Here is a 23,554-nt window from a genome sequence, read left to right as displayed (position 1 = left end):
CAGCAAGAAGATATACTACACAATTAGGTTTTGTTTTACCTTTTTTAGGTCACAACGCATGAATGGACCACAATGGTAATTTTGGGTTACCCCCAAAAATACATCCGTCCAGGAAATAAAGAAAGGGTATAAAAAGATGCCAGGACTCTTGAGTTTTTGTCACTTTCACAGCAGACACCATTCAGGTTCCCAGCCTTTGTGAAGACCAGCTAACCCATAGAGGTAAGTTTTGTGTGTTAGGGGTAAATCCTTGCTACAGTAGTACACATATTTTATGCTGATGTGGATATTCTATAAGCTCTATAGAAATTCAGACTTGCTCCATTTAGCAATTCCTATTGTGTTTGGTGTATTTATTGCTCTTCCCGGCCGTACGTAGGAAGGTCTGCCAGCAACCTGCGGATGGTCGTGGGTTTCTGCCGGGCTCTGCCCGGTTTCCTCCCACTATAACGCTGGCTGTCGCCGTATAAATGAAATATTCTTGGGTACGGCGTAAAACACCAATCAAACAAATAAAGAAATTTATTGCCCACTTCACTCCCTTTAGCAATTTCCACTCTGACATGTTTGGTGTATTTATTACCAATCTTTCTCAAGTTAGCAATTCCTACTCTGATATGTTTGGTGTTCATTGCCCACCTTGACCAATTTATCAATTTCTACCATGATGTGGTTGTTATATTTATTGTCCACCTTGCTCCATTTAGCAATTTCTGCTATGATGTGTTTGGTATATTTTTATTGCCCACCTTGCTCCATTTAGCAATTTCTGCCATGATGTGTATATTATATATATTTATTGCCCATCTTGCTGTATTTATCCGTTCCTATTCTGAGGTGATTGGCGTATTTATTACCCAGATTTCTCAATTTATCAATTTCCACACTGATGTATTTAGCGTGCTTTGGCAACGCCTTGCAGTCATGATGTATTAGGTGCGTTTTGTCACCCTGATGTATTTGGTGTGTGTTTGGTAGCCTTGTTCGTGTCGCTATTTGTCACCCAGATGTATTTGGTGTGTTTTGTCCTCCTTGTTCATGTCGCTATTTGTCACCCTGATGCATTAGGTGTGTTTTGAGCTCCTTGCTCCTGTCACTATTTGTCACCCAGATGTATTTGGTGTGTTTTGTCCTCCTTGTTCCTGTCGCTATTTGTCACCCTGATGCATTAGGTGTGTTTTGAGCTCCTTGCTCCTGTCACTATTTGTCACCCTTTATGTATTTAATGTGTGTTTTGTAGCCTTGATCGTGTCGCTATTCGTCAACCTGATGTATTTGATGTGTGTTTGATAGTCTTGTTCGTGTTGCTATTTGTCACCCTGATGTATTAGGTGTGTTTTGTCCTCCTTGTTCCTGTCGCTATTTGTCACCCTGATGTATTTGGTGTGTTTCAGATGAAGACCAAGACGCTACTGGTTGTCTTTCTCGTCACCATGTTGGTGATGGAAGAGGCTAATGCCTGGTTTGCACGTAGATTAGTCAGGAAAATATGCAGAAAGGTTTGCCAGAGAGGGTGCAAATGGGTTTACAGGGGACGTGGGAGAAAATATGTCTGCAAATTCGCATGTAAGAAAGTATGCGGCAAGAAGAAGAGACAGGTAAGAATGCGATTCAACGTATATCCGTTTTATTGTTGTTTGCTGTACAGTAAATGCTAGATCGTCTTTGTGTGTTCAAAAAGTAAACCATTATTTATGGACTGTATGTGACATGGAATAATTAAGATATTTATTTAGTTCGAAAATCAAACCCTTCCTACTCTTCTAATAGCCTCCAAGTTTGTTAAGAAAAATGATAATTTGTTGAATATTTAATTATTGTATTAACGAAATCAAGCTATCACCCTGATGATTGCCAATATATGGTGTGGCAGTTTCTGGGCACGTGACTTCGTCACACTATCGTCTTCATTTTTCAGTCATGTAAACTACCGAAGTGGCGTTCGACAAAATTATGCATTTTTTCCACGTTTAAGTCTCATACGCCATGCGTGGCTGCATTTGAAGATTTAATAAAATAGACAAATACATGACACTGTGGTCACGTAAACCTAAAATGTTTATACTGTTTACGAAAATAAAACAATGAAAAACTGTAATGTGACAAGAAGCAAAACGATAACACCCCAGCTAAAGTGTTACAATCCTAAACTACCAGCCAAAACATGTATGGCTCCATCCGAATTGCAGCAATGAATGAAGGAATTGTTAGGGTTTAAATCCACACAGGAGGAATTTCGACCACATCATGGTGAGATCTTGTCAGAACCAGTTATGGCATTCAGCATGAAAATAAAAACATCCAGATCAGTGGAAAAAAAGGAAGACAACTTTAAGGTGAACTAAAAAATAAAAAGCGTTGGTAAATATGGTTTCAAAACAATATTGTATAAAATATCCTAAATAAATGCTTAAAATATCTGTAAATATTCAACTACAGTATCGCCAGCAACGCTGTGGAACCAAAGTACCGAGGGATGCCTCAACCAGTAAAACAATACCTAACGTCAGCTTGCCAAAAACTTAATGGACACACAAAATGTCCTGTTTGCCATCGAGGACACAGTTATATTTAAATATAAAGAGAGGCACCTATTCAGTTCAAAACGGGGGAGCTCTAGGTTAGTCGCCTTTTACGGCAAGCATGCCTTTACAGAAGAGATATTTTGGAAGAACTGAAGAATAGGAGAACAGAAATAAGGTAGAATGAACTGAGCTTGTTCTGACTAATCAAGCAATATCGTCTTTTGTCCACCACTTACAGGCCCTTGAGGAATCAGGGCACATCACAGCTTTGCCTGCTAACTTTGACTTCTATGACCTGAATGACGACAACTTCATCGAGATAGAAGAGTTCGCTGGCACTCTGGGCCAAAATGTAGATGAACCCGACCTAGTTCATGGGTTTAACGACACCGACATTAACAGTGAGTCTCAGCTGCTTTACTTCTAATCAGTGGACATGCGTTGTCATCAGTCAGCACAGTGCGAATGTGTCAGTGTTTAATATCAGACCCCGTGGTGTTTCCAGTGGCATATTTGCTGTGCATGTATCACAAAATATTAGAAGTGTTAAGTATTAATTTCTAAGTAAGCTTTGAACGGCAGGATGCCGACGTATAAATGAGATATTCTTGAGCACAGCGTAAATTACCAATCAAATAGAGGGAAGGAATTTGTATTCACTCGATTTTAAGGATTTATCGTCTTTACAGTAGATGTATAATTGTAATGATTAGTATTACCTGGCACTTGTCTCTTTTTTAACAGATGATGGGAAATTGTCATATGAAGAGTTCATGGGTGACACGTCCGTGTTCTTTATTGGTAAGTCTGGATCTGGTACAAACCCAGCATGTCCAGGGATGTACAAGTTGAAAGATCAAGCAACGTCATCGTTGCCTAATTTGTATACGCAATTTTACGATATTCTATTTTGCTTTTCATTTTTCTTGTATACGGTTTTGGTTTTCATGTTTTATGGTTCACCTGCTTTGTATGAGAACACATTTCACTGTTAACAAAGTCTGCTGTTAGCTGAAGACCTTGTAGTCACGACGCTGCAAATTAAAGCACAATGTTATTACATGTATTATTAAGAAAATGTCATTATTAACCATTTGCATTTAATTTAGCATTGCTCTTGACAAACTCCAGTGTGGCTCAGGCGAATTTTAAGGTTTTAAGTTTTTTTTTTATCAAGCTATAGTATTTTGTTTTATACATGTTTTAATATTATTCTTGTTTTCAGCCGATCCGTTTGCCAGCGCAGAGTATGAAGCAAGTGGCCTAAGTCAGTAACATAGTCACCGGATGGATCAGTCCTCATGTATACCCCAAAATCATTTCCACTATTATTTTACCAGTTTTTGGTATTAGGTATAATTTTTTAAACATTTATTCAACATGTATGAAAACGAAATAAAACTGATTTCATCTTACAATAACCTATCGTGTGTGTTTTTGTTTGTGTGTAATATTCTGTTGATAAACAAGGCTTTTAACTGCTGTGTTTTCTCATAGAAGTTTAAGTTCTATTTCCTTGATCTAATCTTAGCGTTGAGCGCCAAGCGAGGCAGCATGCAACAAGTAACATTCTTAAATTCTTCATTATGACCCGACAAGGGTTTAATCCCGGGTCTCCCGACTTGGAAGCAGAAGCTTAAACCATTAGACCATCAAAGCGGTCCTCTTCGCCCCTAAGTTGGAAGAAGTTCTGGTATTAACCTGCGAATGGTCGTGGGTTTCCTCCGGTGTTTGCCAGGTTTCCTTCAACCATATTGCTGGTTGACATCCTAGCCTACGAGTAAAATATTTATACATGTGCCGTAAAACTCCAATCACATAAATAAATAAATAAATATTCCGCAAATCAGTTAATTGCTTCATTCAGCATAGCTGACCCATGATCAACTGTGACGGCCCAAGCTTATCTGATCTACACCATCCTTGATCAGGGCACCAGCTCTGACCAATAAGGTTTCGAAGTCGAATCCAGACCTCGCCGCTGAGATCAGTAACAAGTAACAGGGATTTGACCAGGTGACCTACGATTTCTCCGGGCTCTGCCCGTTGTACTCAGACTGTGACCGTTATTGCCAATTCACCACAGCTGAATTCTTCTTGCAGGCCTATTAGGCGTAGATTCCCAGCGAAAAATATACATTTATTTGATAGCCAGGTGTTAAACGCCATGCTAATGACTTTTTCACACATACGATGGTGATCACGTTTAGGTTTGGCTTCTAGTAGAGGTGATCATTAATATGACACAGCAATACATGATGTATAAACTAGATGTCTTTATTAGCTCTTTGCAAACACACTTATCTCTCTTAGTACATTGAGGGATACATGTGAATACAGAGTTAATTCCCATAGAACATCTCTACATGTGTTAAAGGAATCATAGCTGTATTATTAAAGACATAGAGCATAGAGGGTAAACAAGAGCAGCAACGACACTGTGATATCTAGCAAATGGTTACACGTAACCGGTGAAATATGGCATTCTAACTGTTCATTTCGCCGTTTGTAGAGAGGGTGGAGAACTGTGGCTGGTTTACCTGTATGACACGATACATGTACATCTGACATCATGGGCACCATAGGTCTTGTCCAATCTGCGGTGACATAGGGGGTAGAGCGGCTGCTTCATAAATGGTGGATACGGGGTTCAATGTTAAAACCAACTATAGTCCGGGAAAAAAAGCAAAACAAATGTACATATATGTCAAAATAATTTAATTTCATGGAGCGACGACAATGTGACATTTGCTATCTTATCACATGTAATGTTGGAATGCCACGTGATATTTTGCATGGGTATAGATTTGAATCCAGCCAAAGATAAGCCGTTCTGGCAGCGTTGAGCATGGGGTGAAAGAAAATAGCAATAAACACAGTGCATTGACACAATATAGTATAGGCAATGACTATATGTTATCAAGTTTGAATCTATAAACACATACATTTCGTCGCTTTATAGCAGATTGCTATGACTTCACGTTGGAACTTACTGCCGACAAGAAATTGTTCTCATTGGCAGCCATGAAGTGTAGAATGTGATGCTACATCGGTCTGTCATAATGCATGTACACATATATCCGATCAGGAACTAATCGCGATAAATTCAACGTTAACTTTAACTGTGACTAGATCTACGAATACTATATGGGGTTTTGTGTTAAGAGGTTTACAGATAAATCAGCTTTTGTTGTGGTCGACATTGCTGAATAAAATTACATTCTCTTCAGCGAAAACAGTGACAAAAACATGTGGTGATATCGAATTCTGGCATGCATTAACACACTACTGACAGAAGTAGCAATATGTTTGCTATGAAGTGGACTTCGCTCATTTTGTTCAGATTCTTTTACATAGACTTAACCTTTAGTACCAGACCTCCGGATACTCTGAAAAAATAATATGTTAAATTTAACACAAAACCTGTTGTCTGAGTGATGCTAGAATGTATTCTGTTAATGCAGCAGATTATTCTGTTAAATCTTACATGCGCATTTTATTAGTTCAACATTAAGATGCTATTAGACTAACAATATGGTGTTGAACATGACCGAATATCGTGTTTTAATAACATAATACATCTCAGACTACAGAATATCTGTTAAAAGATGAACTTTTGAGCCTATATGAGGGTGGATAAACCAGGAATGACCGGGGTGAACCGCCGACCTGACAAACCTCCTGACTTACGGCTGCAACAAAACACCTAGCGTTGGATTCGAACACACAACCTCATTAGCCTATGGCTTGTTGGTCGCAGTGCTCCATGCTGTCCTTTTGCTCTCTGAGCCAACGACTCGTCTGTTCAGATAACGAAAATGTTGAGCTGGAGTTAAGGATGTATGTGGCTTTTAATCCCTGTGACCTCAAACATCGTTTTAGCTTCTATATTTTGGACTATACCTCATCGTGGCACAGAGTCTTACGATAGCCTCAGTGCGCCGAAAAACTATTTTCACACTCACCATTTATTTATTTACTTGTGGTTTAATGTCATACCCAGGAATTCTGTAGTTAAACGACGGTTGATGATCTCATTAAAATACCATAATGTTTGCAGAGCGTAAACCCCCATATCAAGGGATGATCATTCTTTCTTGTGGTTTTTCATCATTTTGGGTAAAATTTTTAGAGTATTTCCGAGTAAAATGTTTCATTGTAATGTATAATTTTTGTAAGGGGTTCTGATTTGTATCTTTTATATTTCCGTACATGTATATCCGCGTATAACAGTTTTATTTAACTGAATTGATCCGAGTGATGACTTATGTGATCGTGGTGTGTTTGCCATGCAATTGTGGTCTGTTTACCATGTGATCGTGGTCTACTTGCCATGTGATCGTGGTCTTCTTGCCATGTGATCGTGGTCTACTTGCCATATGATCGTGGTCTACTTGCCATGTGATCGTGGTCTACTTACCATGTGATCGTGGTCTACTTACCATCTGATCGTGGTCTACTTACCATGTGATCGTGGTCTACTTGCCATGTGATCGTGGTCTACTTACCATGTGATCGTGGTCTACTTACCATGTGATCGTGGTCTACTTGCCATATAATCGTGGTCTACTTACCATGTGATCGTGGTCTACTTGCCATATAATCGTGGTCTACTTGCCATGTGATCGTGGTCTGCTTACCATGTGATCGTGGTCTTCTTGCCATGTGATCGTGGTCTACTTGCCATATGATGGTGGTCTACTTGCCATATAATCGTGGTCTACTTACCATGTGATCGTGGTCTGCTTACCATGTGATCGTGGTCTTCTTGCCATGTGATCGTGGTCTACTTGCCATATGATCGTGGTCTACTTGCCATATAATCGTGGTCTACTTACCATGTGATCGTGGTCTACTTACCATGTGATCGTGGTCTTCTTGCCATGTGATCGTGGTCTACTTGCCATATGATCGTGGTCTACTTGCCATGTGATCGTGGTCTACTTACCATGTGATCGTGGTCTACTTGCCATGTGATCGTGGTCTACTTGCCGTGTGATCGTGGTCTACTTGCCATATAATCGTGGTCTACTTACCATGTGATCGTGGTCTACTTGCCATATAATCGTGGTCTACTTACCATGTGATCGTGGTCTACTTACCATATAATCGTGGTCTACTTGCCATGTGATCGTGGTCTACTTACCATGTGATCGTGGTCTACTTACCATGTGATCGTGGGCTACTTACCATGTGATCGTGGTCTACTTGCCATGTGATCGTGGTCTGCCTTCCATGCGCTCTAATTATGGACTTTGTTAATATGGAAATGAACGTATATGGAATACATGTAGTTCGGCTTTATAGAAATAACATTAAAACGAAGCAAATGTAAAGGAAACAACAACCAATATATCCTCGCATTCTGTAAAACTTTTTAAATACTCCTATATGTACTTCTATAAAATGACAAAGGTACATGGTTTGTGTCCGAGCCCTGGAGGATCTTATCATGGCTGGCAGTCACCTGACTTCTCAAATCATTTCTGGTGAACAGCACGAGGAAATACTAGTTAGTTATTACTTCACTAATTTGCTCCAGATTTCTTGAAAGTTATAGTTATTTAAATGTTTTGGGTATTTCCGCGTATAATGTTTTATTTATCTGAAATGATACAAATGAGGAAGCGTGGGCCTAACTGGCTCCTTGTCATTTGCTATAACTCATCTCACTTAGTATACACATCAACATACATGGGTATGCTATAGTCTAGTTTTTACAAAATGAAAGTTTAGTGAAATAAAATATTAAGGAAAAACCTCAATCTTTAAACACAGAGTGAGACTGTTTAAAAGTATAGTTTTCAGGTATATACAATTTGTAAACGTTTTTACATTGATGAAGATTTAGATATGGCTGGCCGTCACGTGACGTATAGAATTATCTAAAGTAAACAGTTCGAGGAAATACTTGTTATTTAATTTTGGGTTTTATCATTTTTAGGTCATAGCGAATGAAATACGATGATATTGTTGGTTTATGTTCATCAAAGAATTCAAATGACTTAGAAATTTTGTTTTATTTGTTGTATACATTATGAAAGATAAACCATTTCGCTCATTCCTGTTTTTTTTTCTTGTCTTTTCGAAAGTTTTTTTAAATCTTTCGAATATTTCAACATACATTGTTTATCTGGCCGAACGATGACAAGTGGGCGTAACTAACTGTTTGTCATATGCTATAGCGCATCTCAGTCGGTGTGTACATCAGAAAATGAAAGTTTGGTGAAATAAAATATAAAGGTAAAACCTGAATATTTTAAAATGGAGTAAAACAGTTTAAGTGTTGTAACTGTTTAGGTGTATAGAATTTGTACGCTTTCCACACTGAACGAAAATTTGGTTGGAGTCACAACCTTGGCTCACCTAACCATGGATGATCGCCTCGTGACTTTTCGAATACATTTCAGGTAAACACCCCGAGGAAACATTCGTCATTTAATTTTTTTTTTCATTTTTAGGTCATAATGAATAGAAGAGTATGGTAATTTTGGGTTACCGTCACCAAAGAATTCAGATGATCAAATGACTCAATGTTTCCTGGATGTAAAAATACATCTGTCCAGGAAATAAAAAAAGGTATAAAAAGATGCTTGAGCTCTTGGCTTTCGTCACTCTCCCAGCAGACATCATTCAAGTTCCACAGTTGTGAAGACCAGCTAACCCACAGAGGTAAGTTTTGTGCGTTAGGGGTAAATCCTTGCTACAGTAGTACAGATATTTTGTGCTGATGTGGATATTCTATGAGGTCAATAGAGATTCAGATTTGTTCCATTTAGCAATTCCTACAGCGTTGTATTTAGTGTTTTTACTGCCCACCTTGCTCCATTTAGGCATTCCGTTTCTGGTGTGTTTGGTGTATTTATTGCCCACCTTGCTCCATTTAGGGATTCCGTCTCTGGTGTATTTAGTGTTTTTACTGCCCACCTTGGTCCATTTAGGCATTCCGTTTCTGGTGTGTTTGGTGTATTTATTGCCCACCTTGCTCCATTTAGGGATTCCGTCTCTGGTGTGTTTAGTGTTTTTATTGCCCACCTTGGTCCATTTAGGGATTCCGTCTCTGGTGTATTTAGTGTTTTTATTGCCCACCTTGGTCCATTTAGGGATTCCGTCTCTGGTGTATTTAGTGTTTTTATTGCCCACCTTGTTCCATTTAGGAATTCCGTCTCTGGTGTGTTTAGTGTTTTTATTGCCCACGTTGGTCCATTTAGGGATTCTGTCTCTGGTGTGTTTAATGTTTTTATTGCCCACCTTGTTCCATTTAATAATTCCGTCTCTGGTGTATTTAGTGTTTTTATTGCCCACCTTGTTCCATTTAGGCATTCCGTCTCTGGTGTGTTGGTGTATTTATTGCCCACCTTGTTCCATTTAGGCATTCCGTCTCTGGTGTGTTTAGCGTTTTTATTGTCCACCTTGCTCCTTTTAGGAATTCTGTCTCTGGTGTGTTTGGTGTATTTATTGCCCACCTTGCTCCATTTGGGAATTCCGTCTCTGATGTACTTGGTGTATTTATTGCCCGCATTACTTTATTTATCAATTTCCACACAGATGTATTTAATGTGTTTTGGTCACGCCTTGCTCTGCCACTACTTATGTATTTGGTGTGTTTTTGTCTGCATTTCCCCTGTTACCATTTGTCACTCGCATGTATTTTGGTATTGTGTTAGCAGCCTTGCTCCTATCACTGTGTCTCACCCAGATATATTTGGTGTGTGTTTTGTAGCCTTGATCGTGTCGCTATTTGTCACCCTGATGTATTTGGTGTGTGTTTTGTAGCTTTGTTCGTGTCGGTTTTTGTCACCCTGATGTATTTGATGTGTGTTTTGTAGCCTTGTTAGTGTCACTATTTGTCACTCCGATGTATTAGGTGTGATTTGTCCTCCTTGCTCCTGTCACTATTTGTCACCCTGATGTATTTGGTGTGTTTCAGATGAAGACCAAGACGCTACTGGTTGTCTTTCTCGTCACCATGTTGGTGATGGAAGAGGCTAATGCCTGGTTTCTACGTAGATTAGTCAGGAAAATATGCAGAAAGGTTTGCAAGAGAGGGTGCAAATGGGTTTACAGGGGACGCGGGAGAAAATATGTCTGCAAATTCGCATGTAAGAAAGTATGCGGCAAGAAGAAGAGACAGGTAAGAATGCGATTCAACATACACCCAGTTTATTGTCATTTGCTGTACAATAAATGCTAGATCTACTTTGTTCAAAAAGTAAACTCTCATATATATTTTGCGGGCTGTATGGGCATGGAATGATTAAGATATTAATTAAGGTTTGCGACCGGGTACTAAAAAGTCTTTCTGAATATATTTTGCTTTGATAATCAAACCCTTATTTCTCTTCTAATACACTCCAATTTTGTTAAGAAAAACGATAATTTGTTGAATATTTGAATATTGTTTTGACGAAATCGAGCTATCAGCTTGATGATTATCAGTATGGCAGTTTCTGGGCACGTGACGTCGTCACACTATCCCTGCGTTTTTCAATCATGTAAGCTGCCGCAATGGTCTTCGTACATTATTATTCATTAATTCCAAGCACAAGTCTTGTGCCACGTGCATGGCTGTCTTTGATTTAATGTATTTGATCTAATAAGAAAGACAAAATATATGAGTCAGTAGTCACGTGAACCTAAAATGTTTATATAGCTTCCGAAAATAAAACAATGAAAAACTGTAACGTGACAAGAAGCAAAACGATAACACATTAGATGAAGTGATACAATCCTAAACTACCAGCCAAAACATGCATGGCTCCATCCGAATTGCAGCAATGAATGAAGGAATTGTTAGGGTTTAAATCCACGCATTAGGAATTTCGGCCACATCATAGTGAGATCTTGTCAGAACCAGTTATGGCATTCAACATGAAAATAAAAACATCCAGATCAGTGGAAAAAAAGCAAGACAACTTTAAAATGAGCTAAAAAATCAAAAACCTTGGCAAATATGGTTCCAAAACAATATTTTATAGAATATCCTTAATAAATGCTTAAAATGTCTGTAAATATTTAAAAACATTATCGCCCAGCAACGCTGTGAAATCAGTATACCGAGGGATGCCTCAACCAGTAAAACAATACCTCAAGTTATCTTACCAAAGACTTAATGAACGCACAAAATGTCCTGTTTGCCATCGAGGACACAGTTATATTTAAATATAAAGTGTGGGATCTATTCAGTTCAAAACCGGGGAGCTCTAGGTTAGTCGCCTTTTACGACAAGCTTGCCTTTAGGGAAGGGATATTTTTGAAGAATTGAAGAATAGTTTAAGGACAAAAATAATGTCGTATGAACTGGCTGTTCTGATTAATCAAGGAATATCGTCTTTTGTCAACCACTTACAGGCCCTCGAGGAGTTAGCCCCATTCTGATTAATCAAGCAATACTGCCTTTTGTCCTCCATTTACAGGCCCTCGAGGAGTTAGGGCACATTTTGATTAATCAAGCTATACTGTCTTTTATCCACCACTTACAGGCCCTCGAGGAGTTAGGGCACATCACAGCTTTGCCTGCTAACTTTGACTTCTATGACTTGAATGACGACAACTTCATTGAGATAGAAGAGTTCGCTAGTACTTTGGGCCAAGAAGTAGATGAACCCGACCTGGTCCATGGCTTTAACGACACCGACATTAACAGTAAGTTTCAGCTGCTTTACTCCTATATAATCGACATGCTTTGTCCATGTGCCAGCATTTAATATCAGACCCCGTGGTGTTTCCAGTGGCACATTTGCTTTGAATGTATTACAAAATATTAGAAGTGTTAGGCATTAATTTAAAAGTAAGCATTGAAAGGAAGGACGATAACGCTGCCGACTTATAAATGAAATATTCTTGAGCATGGCGTGAATTACCAATAAAATAAAGGGAAGGAATTTGTATTCACTCCATTTAAAGGAGAAGAAAACATAAAAATGATGCCAAAATCAGATGACAGAGCATCAAAACTGATTTGTAAATATGATCTTTAATATTTTTTTTTGATTTTTTTTCAAGAGAAAGGATATTTGAAAATATTTTTGTATGGTGGGTATTTGGGACCAACTTTTGGTATTTATCGTTGTTGCATAATAATGTTCTCAATAAGGATTTGATGCTTGTCTCATAAATTTATTTGAATGTAAATTTGTTGTTTATATCCAAACATATGCATTTAACCTACATTATGATAATATTTATGAACCTATTAAAATATAAATATGATGCAAATTGAGGTTTAATACATTTGTTAGCTGAAAAGAACAAATTCTAGTGCACAAATATTTATTAAACCTTTGTTACATCCTCATTTATGACATTATTAAACAAAAACTATAAATACCAAAAGGTGGTCCCAAATACCCACCATACAAAAATTATTTTCAACTGTCTTTTTCTCCTTTAGGAAAAATCGGAAAAAATATTGAAGACCACGTTTAGGGATAACTTTTCAAACTCTTTCACCTGAACTTTATGTCATTTTTATGTTTTCTCCATCTTTGAGGATGAACACGACTTCATTGCAGTGACTAACTTCCCCAAGTTTATACAGTGGATGAATCATTGTAATGATTACTATTAACTGGCACTCTTTTTTTAACAGATGACGGGAAACTGTCATATGAAGAGTTCATGGGTGACTCGTCCGTGTTCTTTGTGGGTAAGTCTGGATCTCGATATATATATATATATATATATATATATATATATATATATATATATATATATATATATATATATATATGCGCACTAGTGCAATGTCTTTTGGACGTAATTCACATCTTCCGGACGATGTACATAGCATATATTGTTACATGGTATGGTTTTCACTCCAAAGCTAAGGCGCAGTCATTAAGTCCTTTTGGTGATATGAGGCATGTAGATTTTGTGCGCAAACCCAGCATGTCGAGGGAAGTACAAGTTGAAAAGATCTGTGATGCCACCATTGCCTACTTTGCATACGCAATTTTACCATACTCTCAGGAAATACACCGGGAAGTATTAAATAGATCGGATGGACGTCAGCGAAAGAAATCCAAAGCCGTGCACCCACACATTCACGCACACATAAGTGTGCATAAGTATACATTACACACATATATGTACACATACTCGCACCCACACAGACACGAGTCTCCCACTTTTATAGTTAAATAGATGTTTTGCTTTTCATTTTTCTTGTATACAGTTTTTGTTTTCATGTTTCATGGTTGACCTGCTTTGTATGATGACACATTTCACTGTTAACAATATGAGTCAGCTGTTAGCTGAAGACCTTGTAGTCACGATGCTGTTAATTTAAAGCACAGTATCAAAGAAAATGCCCTTATTAACCATTTGCAGTTAAGTTAGCATTGCTGTTGATAAACTTCTTTGTGGCTCAGGTGAATTCTAAAGCTATTAAAATTGTATATACAATTAAAGCTGTTACGTTCCTTACAGCGATAGCGGTGGCCAAGCATCATGGCCCTATTGAATGTGAAATAAAAAAAACGCTCTTAAAGTAATGCCCTAAACTAATTTGCCACGATCGGAAAAATTAAGCTTTGGCAAACATCAGTTTACGAACAAATGCCAACACATATAAGGACAAATGGCTGGATTTAACTGCCCAAATACAACACAAAGGAAAATTCGACAAATTCAACCTGCATGAGCCATTGTAACGGTATTTACAAAAAAGACAACATGAAGAAAAACCATGACAACAATGAAAATTAATTAACTGGGTTTGAATACCCACACTACCAGATATCATATACAATGCGTCTAGTGCTAAAAGCTACCACAGCGTCTTGCCTGTGCTGACGATCACCGCACCTGGATAAGTATGTACATTTCAGGTTGCTCGACGCATGGCGTACAATCATCCCACTCTAGTGTCCCATCTATATATATATATATATATATATATATATATATATATATATATATATATATATATATATATATATATATAAAATTTTGGTCCAAATAGTTGCAAGGAATAAGCGGTGTTGTGAGTTGTTTTCTTTACAACAGTCCAAAGCCATGGCCTACAGATTTCTAGTTACTTTTCTGTGCGGCATCCTAAAACCTGTCTTATCCTTAAGGACATTTAAGGTCTAGACCTGAAAAGAAACTGGAAACCACGGTATTTCGGTTGAATCTGGAGTAATAAGAATTGCAATATTTTGTCTCGTAATAACTCAAGTGAATAGAAGTTGCTGTATTTGGCCATGGCTTCGGACTTATATTCCTGAGAGCATGGGGGTGTGGGGGAATGCCGTCGGGATTGTATAGAAATACCCATGATTCATTGAGAACAGGGCTGGCTTACGTGCAAGCTTGCAGCACATGTATAGTAATACACAGTTACCTCCAAAGTCTATGTTAAATGCACATGCTTAACACATTTCTATTTCTGAAATAGGATGATGTCAGTTAAACATTTCTAGCGAGAAAGCTATTGATCGTAGTTCAAATCCCTTGGCATATTTGCGAAAGAGCTACAATTTGGTGTAAGTTTTCCATTTCTAGCTACCATGGTTCTCGCGTTACAGGCCATTGAAATTACTGAACTGAAAGGAGTTTTTTGACCATGTCTCAAAAATTACAAAGGTAGGCAAAATCCTAAAGCAGAATCAGAATCAACGTTGCCAGATACACCAGAATACATGAAAACATGATCAAAATTAGACACGTCATATGACGTCATAACTTCGACCAATGGCTAGCTTCCAAAGCTTTCGATGAACGTCCAGGAATCCGTTCGTTGGTTCATGAGAAGAAGATTTTTAAAGGTTTTGATAAAAATCCAAGATGGCCGCCATTTCACGTGACCAAAGTTAATCAAAAACAGCCAAAATTTGCCTCGTAACCTTGTTCCTACATTCAATGAAAACTTTTCCTGTCACAGGCCTTAAAGCTTTCAAAAATTTCTCAAGAAAACGAAAGAAAAATAATAAATATCCGATTTCATTACGTGCTCCAGCCCATAGTGCTTGGCCACCTAATTAGCGTCTTTTGTTTGATATATGTTTATACATAATTATTATCTTCTTCAGCGGATCCGTTTGCCCGCATAGAGGAGGACGTCGAAGTACCCAGTCAGTAACACTCGTGGTCAAAAGATGGATCGGTCCTCACACATACTCACAGGCACAACAGTTAAATTCAGTTCTTCCAAAACAAACAGTTAAACATTTGTACTATTCTTCCATCATTATTGGTTTCCCATAAATTTTTAAGATATTCGACATGTATAAAAAGGAAATAAAACTGATATCATCTTACAATAGTTTTTGGTGTGCTTCACTTTTCACGCAGGGGATTATTCTACTGATAAAAACGGCTTTTAAATAGTCGGGTTAAGTAACAGACGTTTAAGTTTTATTTTCAGTCTGTTGTCAATAAAAACAACAAATGAAATCAAAGACTTTGTGAAGTCACTTGATAAGTACTCTGACCTAGTAGTAATAACGCAGCTCAATGACCCAGCAGCCTCTAACTAATGTGGTTGATACGAGTTCATGTCCAGCTCACATTAGCTTCCCCTCCAGTCACAGGTGGGAAGGTCTACTATAAACCTCCTGATGGTCGTGGGTTTCCCAAGGACTTTGCCCGGTTTCCTCTCATAATAATGCTTGCCCCCGTCATGTATGTGAAAGTCTTAAGAACATGTACGATTTCTCCAGGCTCTTTCCGGTGTACTCCGACTGTAAACTTCATAGCCAATTCACAATAGCTGAAATAACCTGGTAGACCTATTAGGCGTATATTCGCAATAAAAATATTTGATAGCCAGGTGTTAAACTGAAATGAATTGTTCACACATACGCCGGTGATCAAATTTATGTGTGGCTGTCATGTCTTGATTCGCCTTGAGAGGTGTTTATTAATATGACTCTGGATTTCAGCAAAACATAACATGTACTCTGAGGTACAAACTCTATATGCCTCATTAGACTTCTTCAAACATACCTATCTGTCACGGTGAATACAGAGTTACTTCCCATATACCATCTCCACGTCTATTTCAAAAATCATAGCGATCTATGCTCTTTCCAAGTGACGCCTCCAATTTCACGGACTGTTCCTATGGCAGTTTGTGGATACAGTGAACAGCTGTAGCTATTTTACACGTAGTTGAGAACCTGCTGTTAGCGCTCGGTCGGTCAAATATTTAACACTCTCTGTCTTAACATAGGACATTCACTTTTAAAAAGAGGCTTCTGGGAACAAGACCATACGAAATACTTTTATTTTATTTACTGGCACATTATAAAATTTAGATCAATTCAATCACCACTGTAACCATACATATACAAACAATAATCATCAGGATATTTGCAAAAAATCACATTTTCTTTACTTTTTGAGGAGTGGTGACATCTGCTTGAAAAATGCTAGGAAACAGATGAAGTATACTGTCTACTGTGAAGTATGGTTTGTATATATATATATATATAGCATTTAGCGTACAAGATGCAGAAGTTAATTTCTTTCAAGAAATCCTCTTTGAAATAATCAAAGAGCTTCTGTTCCTTAGAAAACATTATACTAAAACCTAGGCATGGAGACAGCCACAGTAGGAATATATCCCAAAACTGTTAACTCACAATATTGTCTGGTCACAGATTAATAATATCTAACAGGTCACACCCGATACAGGTAGGGTATTCCAAAAATGTTGATGAAAACAAATAACTGTTACACGGATAAACAGAGTGCAGCAGATTAAACTGCATAGACTGAACTTTGTTATTTACACCAACCTTGTAAGAGTTTGGTGTTCAGAGTCCACAACTCTCCGGCCGTAAGTGGGAAGGTTTGCCAGCAACCTGCGGATGGTCGTGGGTTTCCCCCGGGCTGTGCCCGGTTTCCACCCACCATAATGCTGGCCGCCGTCGTATAAGTGAAATATTCTTGAGTACGGCGTAAAACACCAATCAAAAAAAAAAAAACAAAACAAATGAGTCCACAACAAATGGTCAGTAACAGGAAAATTATCGGTATATTCTTAACATCAACTTTAGTGAAATATTTTTCGACCAGGAGCTTGTAGAAAAAATTGGTTTTTATTCTATAGCTATCTGAGCTGGTATCGTTTATTTTGGGGATGTCAAACAACACATCTGGCCTATGTATTTCCTGATGATTTCCACAATTTATAATTGTCATAGTCCAAAGGAATTTGAATATCATTTGCCAAAACATTTAGCGGTTTAACATTCACATTTTCATCTATTATATCTCTTACAAAAGGATACCTGCATTTTTCCAAGAAAAAGGGTACAATGACTTCCCACCTATTAAATATTTAACCACACAATTCCGACCAGAAGTCAAGAATATTACAATAAAATTGGAATTTTATTAGCTGGTTTTTATGCACTATAGCTACATTTCAAGATAAAACTTCATGCCCAAAGTTTATTGAAACAAGATGATGTTGTATTGATTTTCCAAAAACTCTTAAAAAAATATGTGGTGCCAAAGGAGTTTCAAATAAAATCTGGTGAATTTTGTCAACCTTAAGAAATGTCATTAATCATAACACTTCTCTTAACCTTATCTCTACCCATATTCCATATAAATTTATGTAGTTCACCGTTAACCAGTTTGCAGTACTTCTTTTGTAAACAAATCATGCTAGCCAGGTAAACTAAATATACCCTCAGTCTTTGAAATAAAGATTTTCCAGAAAAAAATTAACCCACGACCAAAACATATTTGTAGCTGTGCCCTTAATTTCTTAATACTTGGATCTATATTTTCTTTCTGCATTCGACTGTAATCTAGGGAAAACTTATTTCCAAGTTAAACAGTTTCTTGAACAATGCATAAGCAATACTTATGGCTTGAAAGCTTGGATGTATTAATTACTCTCATAAGGTAAGTTTTTTGAGTGTAAATTTTAAAATTTTAAAAATTTTTCAGTACTCTTATAAAAATCTATAGCGGATTCTAGTGAACTAGCATTTCTTAATGTTGATGTTGACTCATCTGCAAAATAGACACCGGCCACACGAAATCTTACACGGCAGTAATTGCGAATCTGCGGTTACTTCTCTTTAATCGCTGTTGATGAGCTGAGACATTTTGTACCCTCAGGTTGAAGATTTGTCTCACAGCTGAAGAGTTTTGGAGCATTGACTGAGCAACAGGCCTGCCGCCACACAGACATTAAACGTTGGTGCATCTAGTCATAAAATAAAAATTATTTTTTCCAGGAAATGAAAACTTTTTGACCAGGGTTACTCCCCGCCCTTTGAAAGTTACCCAGGTAACGAATTTCTGTGTCTTCACTTATATGTACAATAGCCCAAGAACGTTGGTCATGTTGTTTTTTTTTTTCTTCTAATATGTGCAAGGTGCATGTGGTGTGGTGTTTGTGTTCCGCACCCTACATAGGTATTCACAAAATCAGTGTGATTGACGAGTAAATAAATATAAGAAACCCAGATGTGGGGTGTGTATGCAAACATAAGGAGGTTCGGTTATTAGATGTGGGGCGTGTATGCATACATGAGGAGATCCGGTTATTAGATGTGGGGTGTGTATGCATACTTGAGGAGGTCCGGTTATTAGATGTGGTGCGTGTATGCATACTTGAGGAGGTCCGGTTATTAGATGTGGTGCGTGTATGCATACTTGAGGAGGTCCGGTTATTAGATGTGGTGCGTGTATGCATACTTGAGGAGGTCCGGTTATTAGATGTGGTGCGTGTATGCATACTTGAGGAGGTCCGGTTATTAGATGTGGTGCGTGTATGCATACTTGAGGAGGTCCGGTTATTAGATGTGGTGCGTGTATGCATACTTGAGGAGGTCCGGTTATTAGATGTGGGGCGTGGTCCGGTTATTAGGTGTGGGGTATGGTCAGTGATGTGATCGCATGTAGTAAATTTACGGTGACCTGATGTACACAGTAAATCTTATTACAAATATCAATACACATTTGTAAAATACATAAAAAACACGACTAATGTTCACAAAAATTAGTTTATGCAAAATCATATGGAAATGAGGAATTTATTCTCAGCGTTATTTTTCAGTGGTCCATTTTACTCATATAACCTTCAAGTTCCTATTTTCCTCACTCCATACGTGAGGAGGTCCGGTTATTAGATGTTGGACATGTATGCATACATGAGAAGGTCCCGTTATTAGATGTGGGGTGTGTATGCATTCATGAGGAGGTCCGATTATTAGATGTGGGGTGTGTATGCATACATGAGGAAATCCAGTAGTCAATTTTCTGATAAAGCTGATTCAAGTTTTTACTGTTAAAATGAACATGTCTTGTAAGAGTAAACATTTTGTTCACGCACTTGCCATTTTCCATGCAGCAATGTGGCAAATAAATACATAAATACATGAGTCTATTGTTCCTTACTCCATGGACATTTCAAGAAGTCGACAATAACTGGGGGTACGTTTAGCAAAAGGGTTAAGAAATAGGACTGGTATTTTTTTTGTTTTTTGGTGAATTTCGACCGATTGAAATAGAGGTGAAGGATTCTCAGAAAAGCAGACTTTGTATGGAACAGGGTCCTGCAGAGCCGGATGTTTGGCGCGCTAAAACAACACAGTACACCAATGCGATCGCTATGAGTTCATGTACAGCTCATGCTGACTTCCTCTTCCGTCGTTCTTGTGATGGTCTCCTATATAGTAAAATGTGAGAATATTTGTACTGATTCATCTCGGTAAAGTTTGCCTTCTTGGTTATTTTACCATGAGATTCATATTTATAGTGCCATCATGGATGCTTATGTATGAAAATGGAAGCACTCCTATATGGTGATATCAAGCCGGAATATTTGACTATAATGCTGTAAAAACATAACATGTTAACTTGTTTACCTTTTTGTGGTGTGAATAAAGATGAAGGTGGTGAAATAATGCACTCTTATGATCAGTGATGTGATCGCATGTAGTAAATTTACGGTGACCTGATGTACACAGTAAATTTTATTACAAATATCAATACACATTTGTAAAATACATAAAAAATACGACTAATGTTCACAAAAAATTAGTTTATGCAAAATAATATGGAAACATGCTGAGAATTTTTTATTTTTTTTATTCTCAACGTTACTTTTCAGTGGTCCATTTTTTTCTCTGTTCACATAACCTTCAAGTTCCTATTTTAACTTTGACAAACAGCTGTACATATCTCTCTGTCTTCTATCGGTCGGTCGATCAGTTAATCGGTCGTTCAGTCTTTTGACTCCTTATCCTTTAACGTGGGCTTTTCACTTAGCAAGGGACTAAAATGGCAAAATGACAGGGGCTTTTTGTAGCATTTATTGCGAATATGCATTTATTCATAAAACGCACGTGTTACTGGTCACATTGTGCTATGGCTTTGTGCGTTCGTTTGTCTGTCGGTAGAACTTTTGTCTTGACCATTATATCTACAAAACCGCTTAACTTAGCAATATTAAACAGGCTTCTGCTCTGGTTGAGGGGTGTAATGCGGGTCTGGAAATGTGTGGGGCATGCCAAAATGTTAACTGACCAACAGGCAGACGGACGGATAGACGGACAACGCCAGATTATAATACGACTAATTATACGGGCGTTTGAAAAGCAAACGGGAGTAAGCAATAGTTCTGAAATGCTGATTTTTACGGTTATACTCCTATATTTGTGGCATATCGGTTTTCCATGTTCACTATGTATTGGAAGAATTGCTTTAAGAGTTTGAAATAGAACGATCCTGAGTATTTGAAATAGCATCAAGTTTGATGACATAGTTTATTACTCATTCGACCATGACGATTATGTCTTGGGAAAAACTCCCTTTGTTAGGGGAAACTGCCGCTTGCACCTTTATTACATGTCGTTTCCTTGTCGTGACAAAGTTAAGTGTTCAACTATTGTTTAAACTTTATTTAATTACAAAAAGAAATACACAGGAAATCTACAGAAACAATGGATGCAGTCTATCCCGGAAATAAAAACAATGGTATAAAAGCACTCCTGACCGGAGACTTGGCACCATCGCCACCTGTTTTCACAGACGTAAGCCGAGTTCCACCCTTCACAGAAAACAGAACACAATCAAGGTAAGATTCACAAAAGCAGTTTTGAATTAGTCAAAATGTAAAATTTGATGTAAACACGCAGGAGTCTAAATTAGGAACACCTAACTGGTGTTATATTAACATAAATATATAAAGGATATTGTACAGTAAAAGTTGAATGCTATAAACATTGTTCGAGTGAAAGATAGAGATGCTGACCACTGCACGAAACGCGGCATCGTTTGTCCCACTGAATTTGGTGCCGACTGCATATACATGCGTTAATGTAGACGGACGGACGGGCGGACAGACGGACGGACAATGTTTTAGGCCTGTGTGTATATATAAAAATGGGCATGATATACTTATCATACCAACGTCGAAGCCTATAAGATACGGGATATGACTCCTCATAAATGCATGTCTCACGGCACATGTTAGACCAAAGCAGGCTAGTAACAGTATCATCGTTATGAGTGAGTACGCTTAATGTTGATATAGCACGGATTACTGTGCTTAAAATTAGCTGAGACCTTCCAGGTTTCGAACCAACGACCTGGGAGTCTAGAACACTCGACCAACAGGCCCCTTTACTTAAACTTCACTTTCTACATGACATCTACTAATTCAACCAGGCAGACTAATTCTTCTGTTTGACCTGCTTGTCTTCTTGTTTTACCACCAATTCGGCCTTAAATGAACTTAAATGAATGATTATTCATCCATTTCGTGGCAATTGACCATTCTACTGTAATGCTGATGGCTATGCCAGAGGAACGCCAGTATAGCCAATAGGGGGAGTTTAGAGACTTTTTGCTGCTTAGACAAAAAAGTCCCGCTGTTTCATTTACTCGCCTATGTCTAAAATGTTAGGTAACTTTTGTTGAATTAATTTAGGAACAAATGTTACCCATCACCTTCAGGAACTTCCGGAAAGGTATATGTAATCAAAGATGGTTGCCAAACATTTCTAATTTCTAATAGGTCATATGGTGCAAGTAAGACTTCAGCCACTAAAGATTTCGGACACTATCCTGTTGGAAAATGTTAAGGCTGATTTGATTTGGAATTGAATCTGCTTTCCAGAGAGGGATCACATTCTTACTTTTCAATACCAGGTACAAGGATACTGTAGCCTGTGACGATCTATAGTCTGTAATAACACTAGAGAACGGCGCAATTTATGTATTTCGAACTTAACAATTAAAATTCAAGGCCAAAAGAAGAGTTTCTTTTGTATATGGCACTGGAAATGACAAAATCCGTATTTGAAGCAGAAAATTAGTAACTGAAGTAAAACTGCATATCACTGGAGAACAAGACTGATGTATACTGAAGTGGAAAATTAATGATCTCAATGGAGCTTACCAGCTGTCTACAAGCCATTCAAACGTCTCTCAATTCCATATACTGGTGGATCTAACCGTATCTTACTTGTCCAATTTCAGATGAAAGCTGTAGCCTTCTTCTTGGTCCTATTGATCAGCGTGCTTCTTATTAAAATCAGCGAGGCTCAAGGAGAGTGTGTACGGGTTTGCCTGAAGAATTGTAGAAAAGCCAGACCTGTCAATGTTTGTCGCCCGAGGTGCAGAAGCCTTTGTCGTTGCAGAAACAAAAGAGAGGTAGACAATGTCTCGAACGTCAATTACCGATACAGTAGGAATTAAGTAAAAACGACCATGTTTTCATCATGTAAACCAAAGAATAATCACATGTGCTTACACTGGTAAAATAATGTGTGCTTGCCATGAATTCAGCCTTCGCTAGTTCGACTGCGGCTTTAAGTTAGGGGGTTTGTCATGTATATCTGTTGCAGAGCAGCACTTTACTTAGGGTATTCCGGTTTCCTCCATGCGAAGACCCGTCAAATAAATGAAAACTGAAATGAGAACAGTTAATAAAATAAATAAACGAGTTATGGGTTTGAGGACAATAAGATTGACTTTCCATTTACTCTTTCATAGTCCAAGATAAGTTTATAGTAGTAGAGATGGTAATAGTCCGCAGCGCCGATTATATAGCA

The 23,554-nt window shown here is 37.9% G+C and overlaps 1 protein-coding gene across 1 annotated transcript; it reads left to right on the top strand.

Moving 5' to 3' along the window:
* Positions 1–10,117: 10,117 nt before the first annotated feature.
* Positions 10,118–15,609, top strand: LOC135473521 (EF-hand calcium-binding domain-containing protein 1-like). The gene is made up of 5 exons (XM_064753372.1): positions 10,118–10,126; positions 10,456–10,659; positions 12,008–12,170; positions 13,117–13,173; positions 15,560–15,609. Exons 1-5 carry the CDS (start codon positions 10,118–10,120, stop codon positions 15,607–15,609), a joined length of 483 nt encoding a protein of 160 aa, XP_064609442.1.
* Positions 15,610–23,554: the final 7,945 nt, after the last annotated feature.

Source organism: Liolophura sinensis, chromosome 8 (genome assembly GCF_032854445.1).
Source record: "Liolophura sinensis isolate JHLJ2023 chromosome 8, CUHK_Ljap_v2, whole genome shotgun sequence".
In the NCBI taxonomy this organism is placed as follows: Eukaryota; Metazoa; Mollusca; class Polyplacophora; order Chitonida; family Chitonidae; genus Liolophura; species Liolophura sinensis.
The sequence above is the reverse complement of the archived record's forward strand: the minus strand, read 5'-3'. Positions and strand labels throughout refer to the sequence as shown.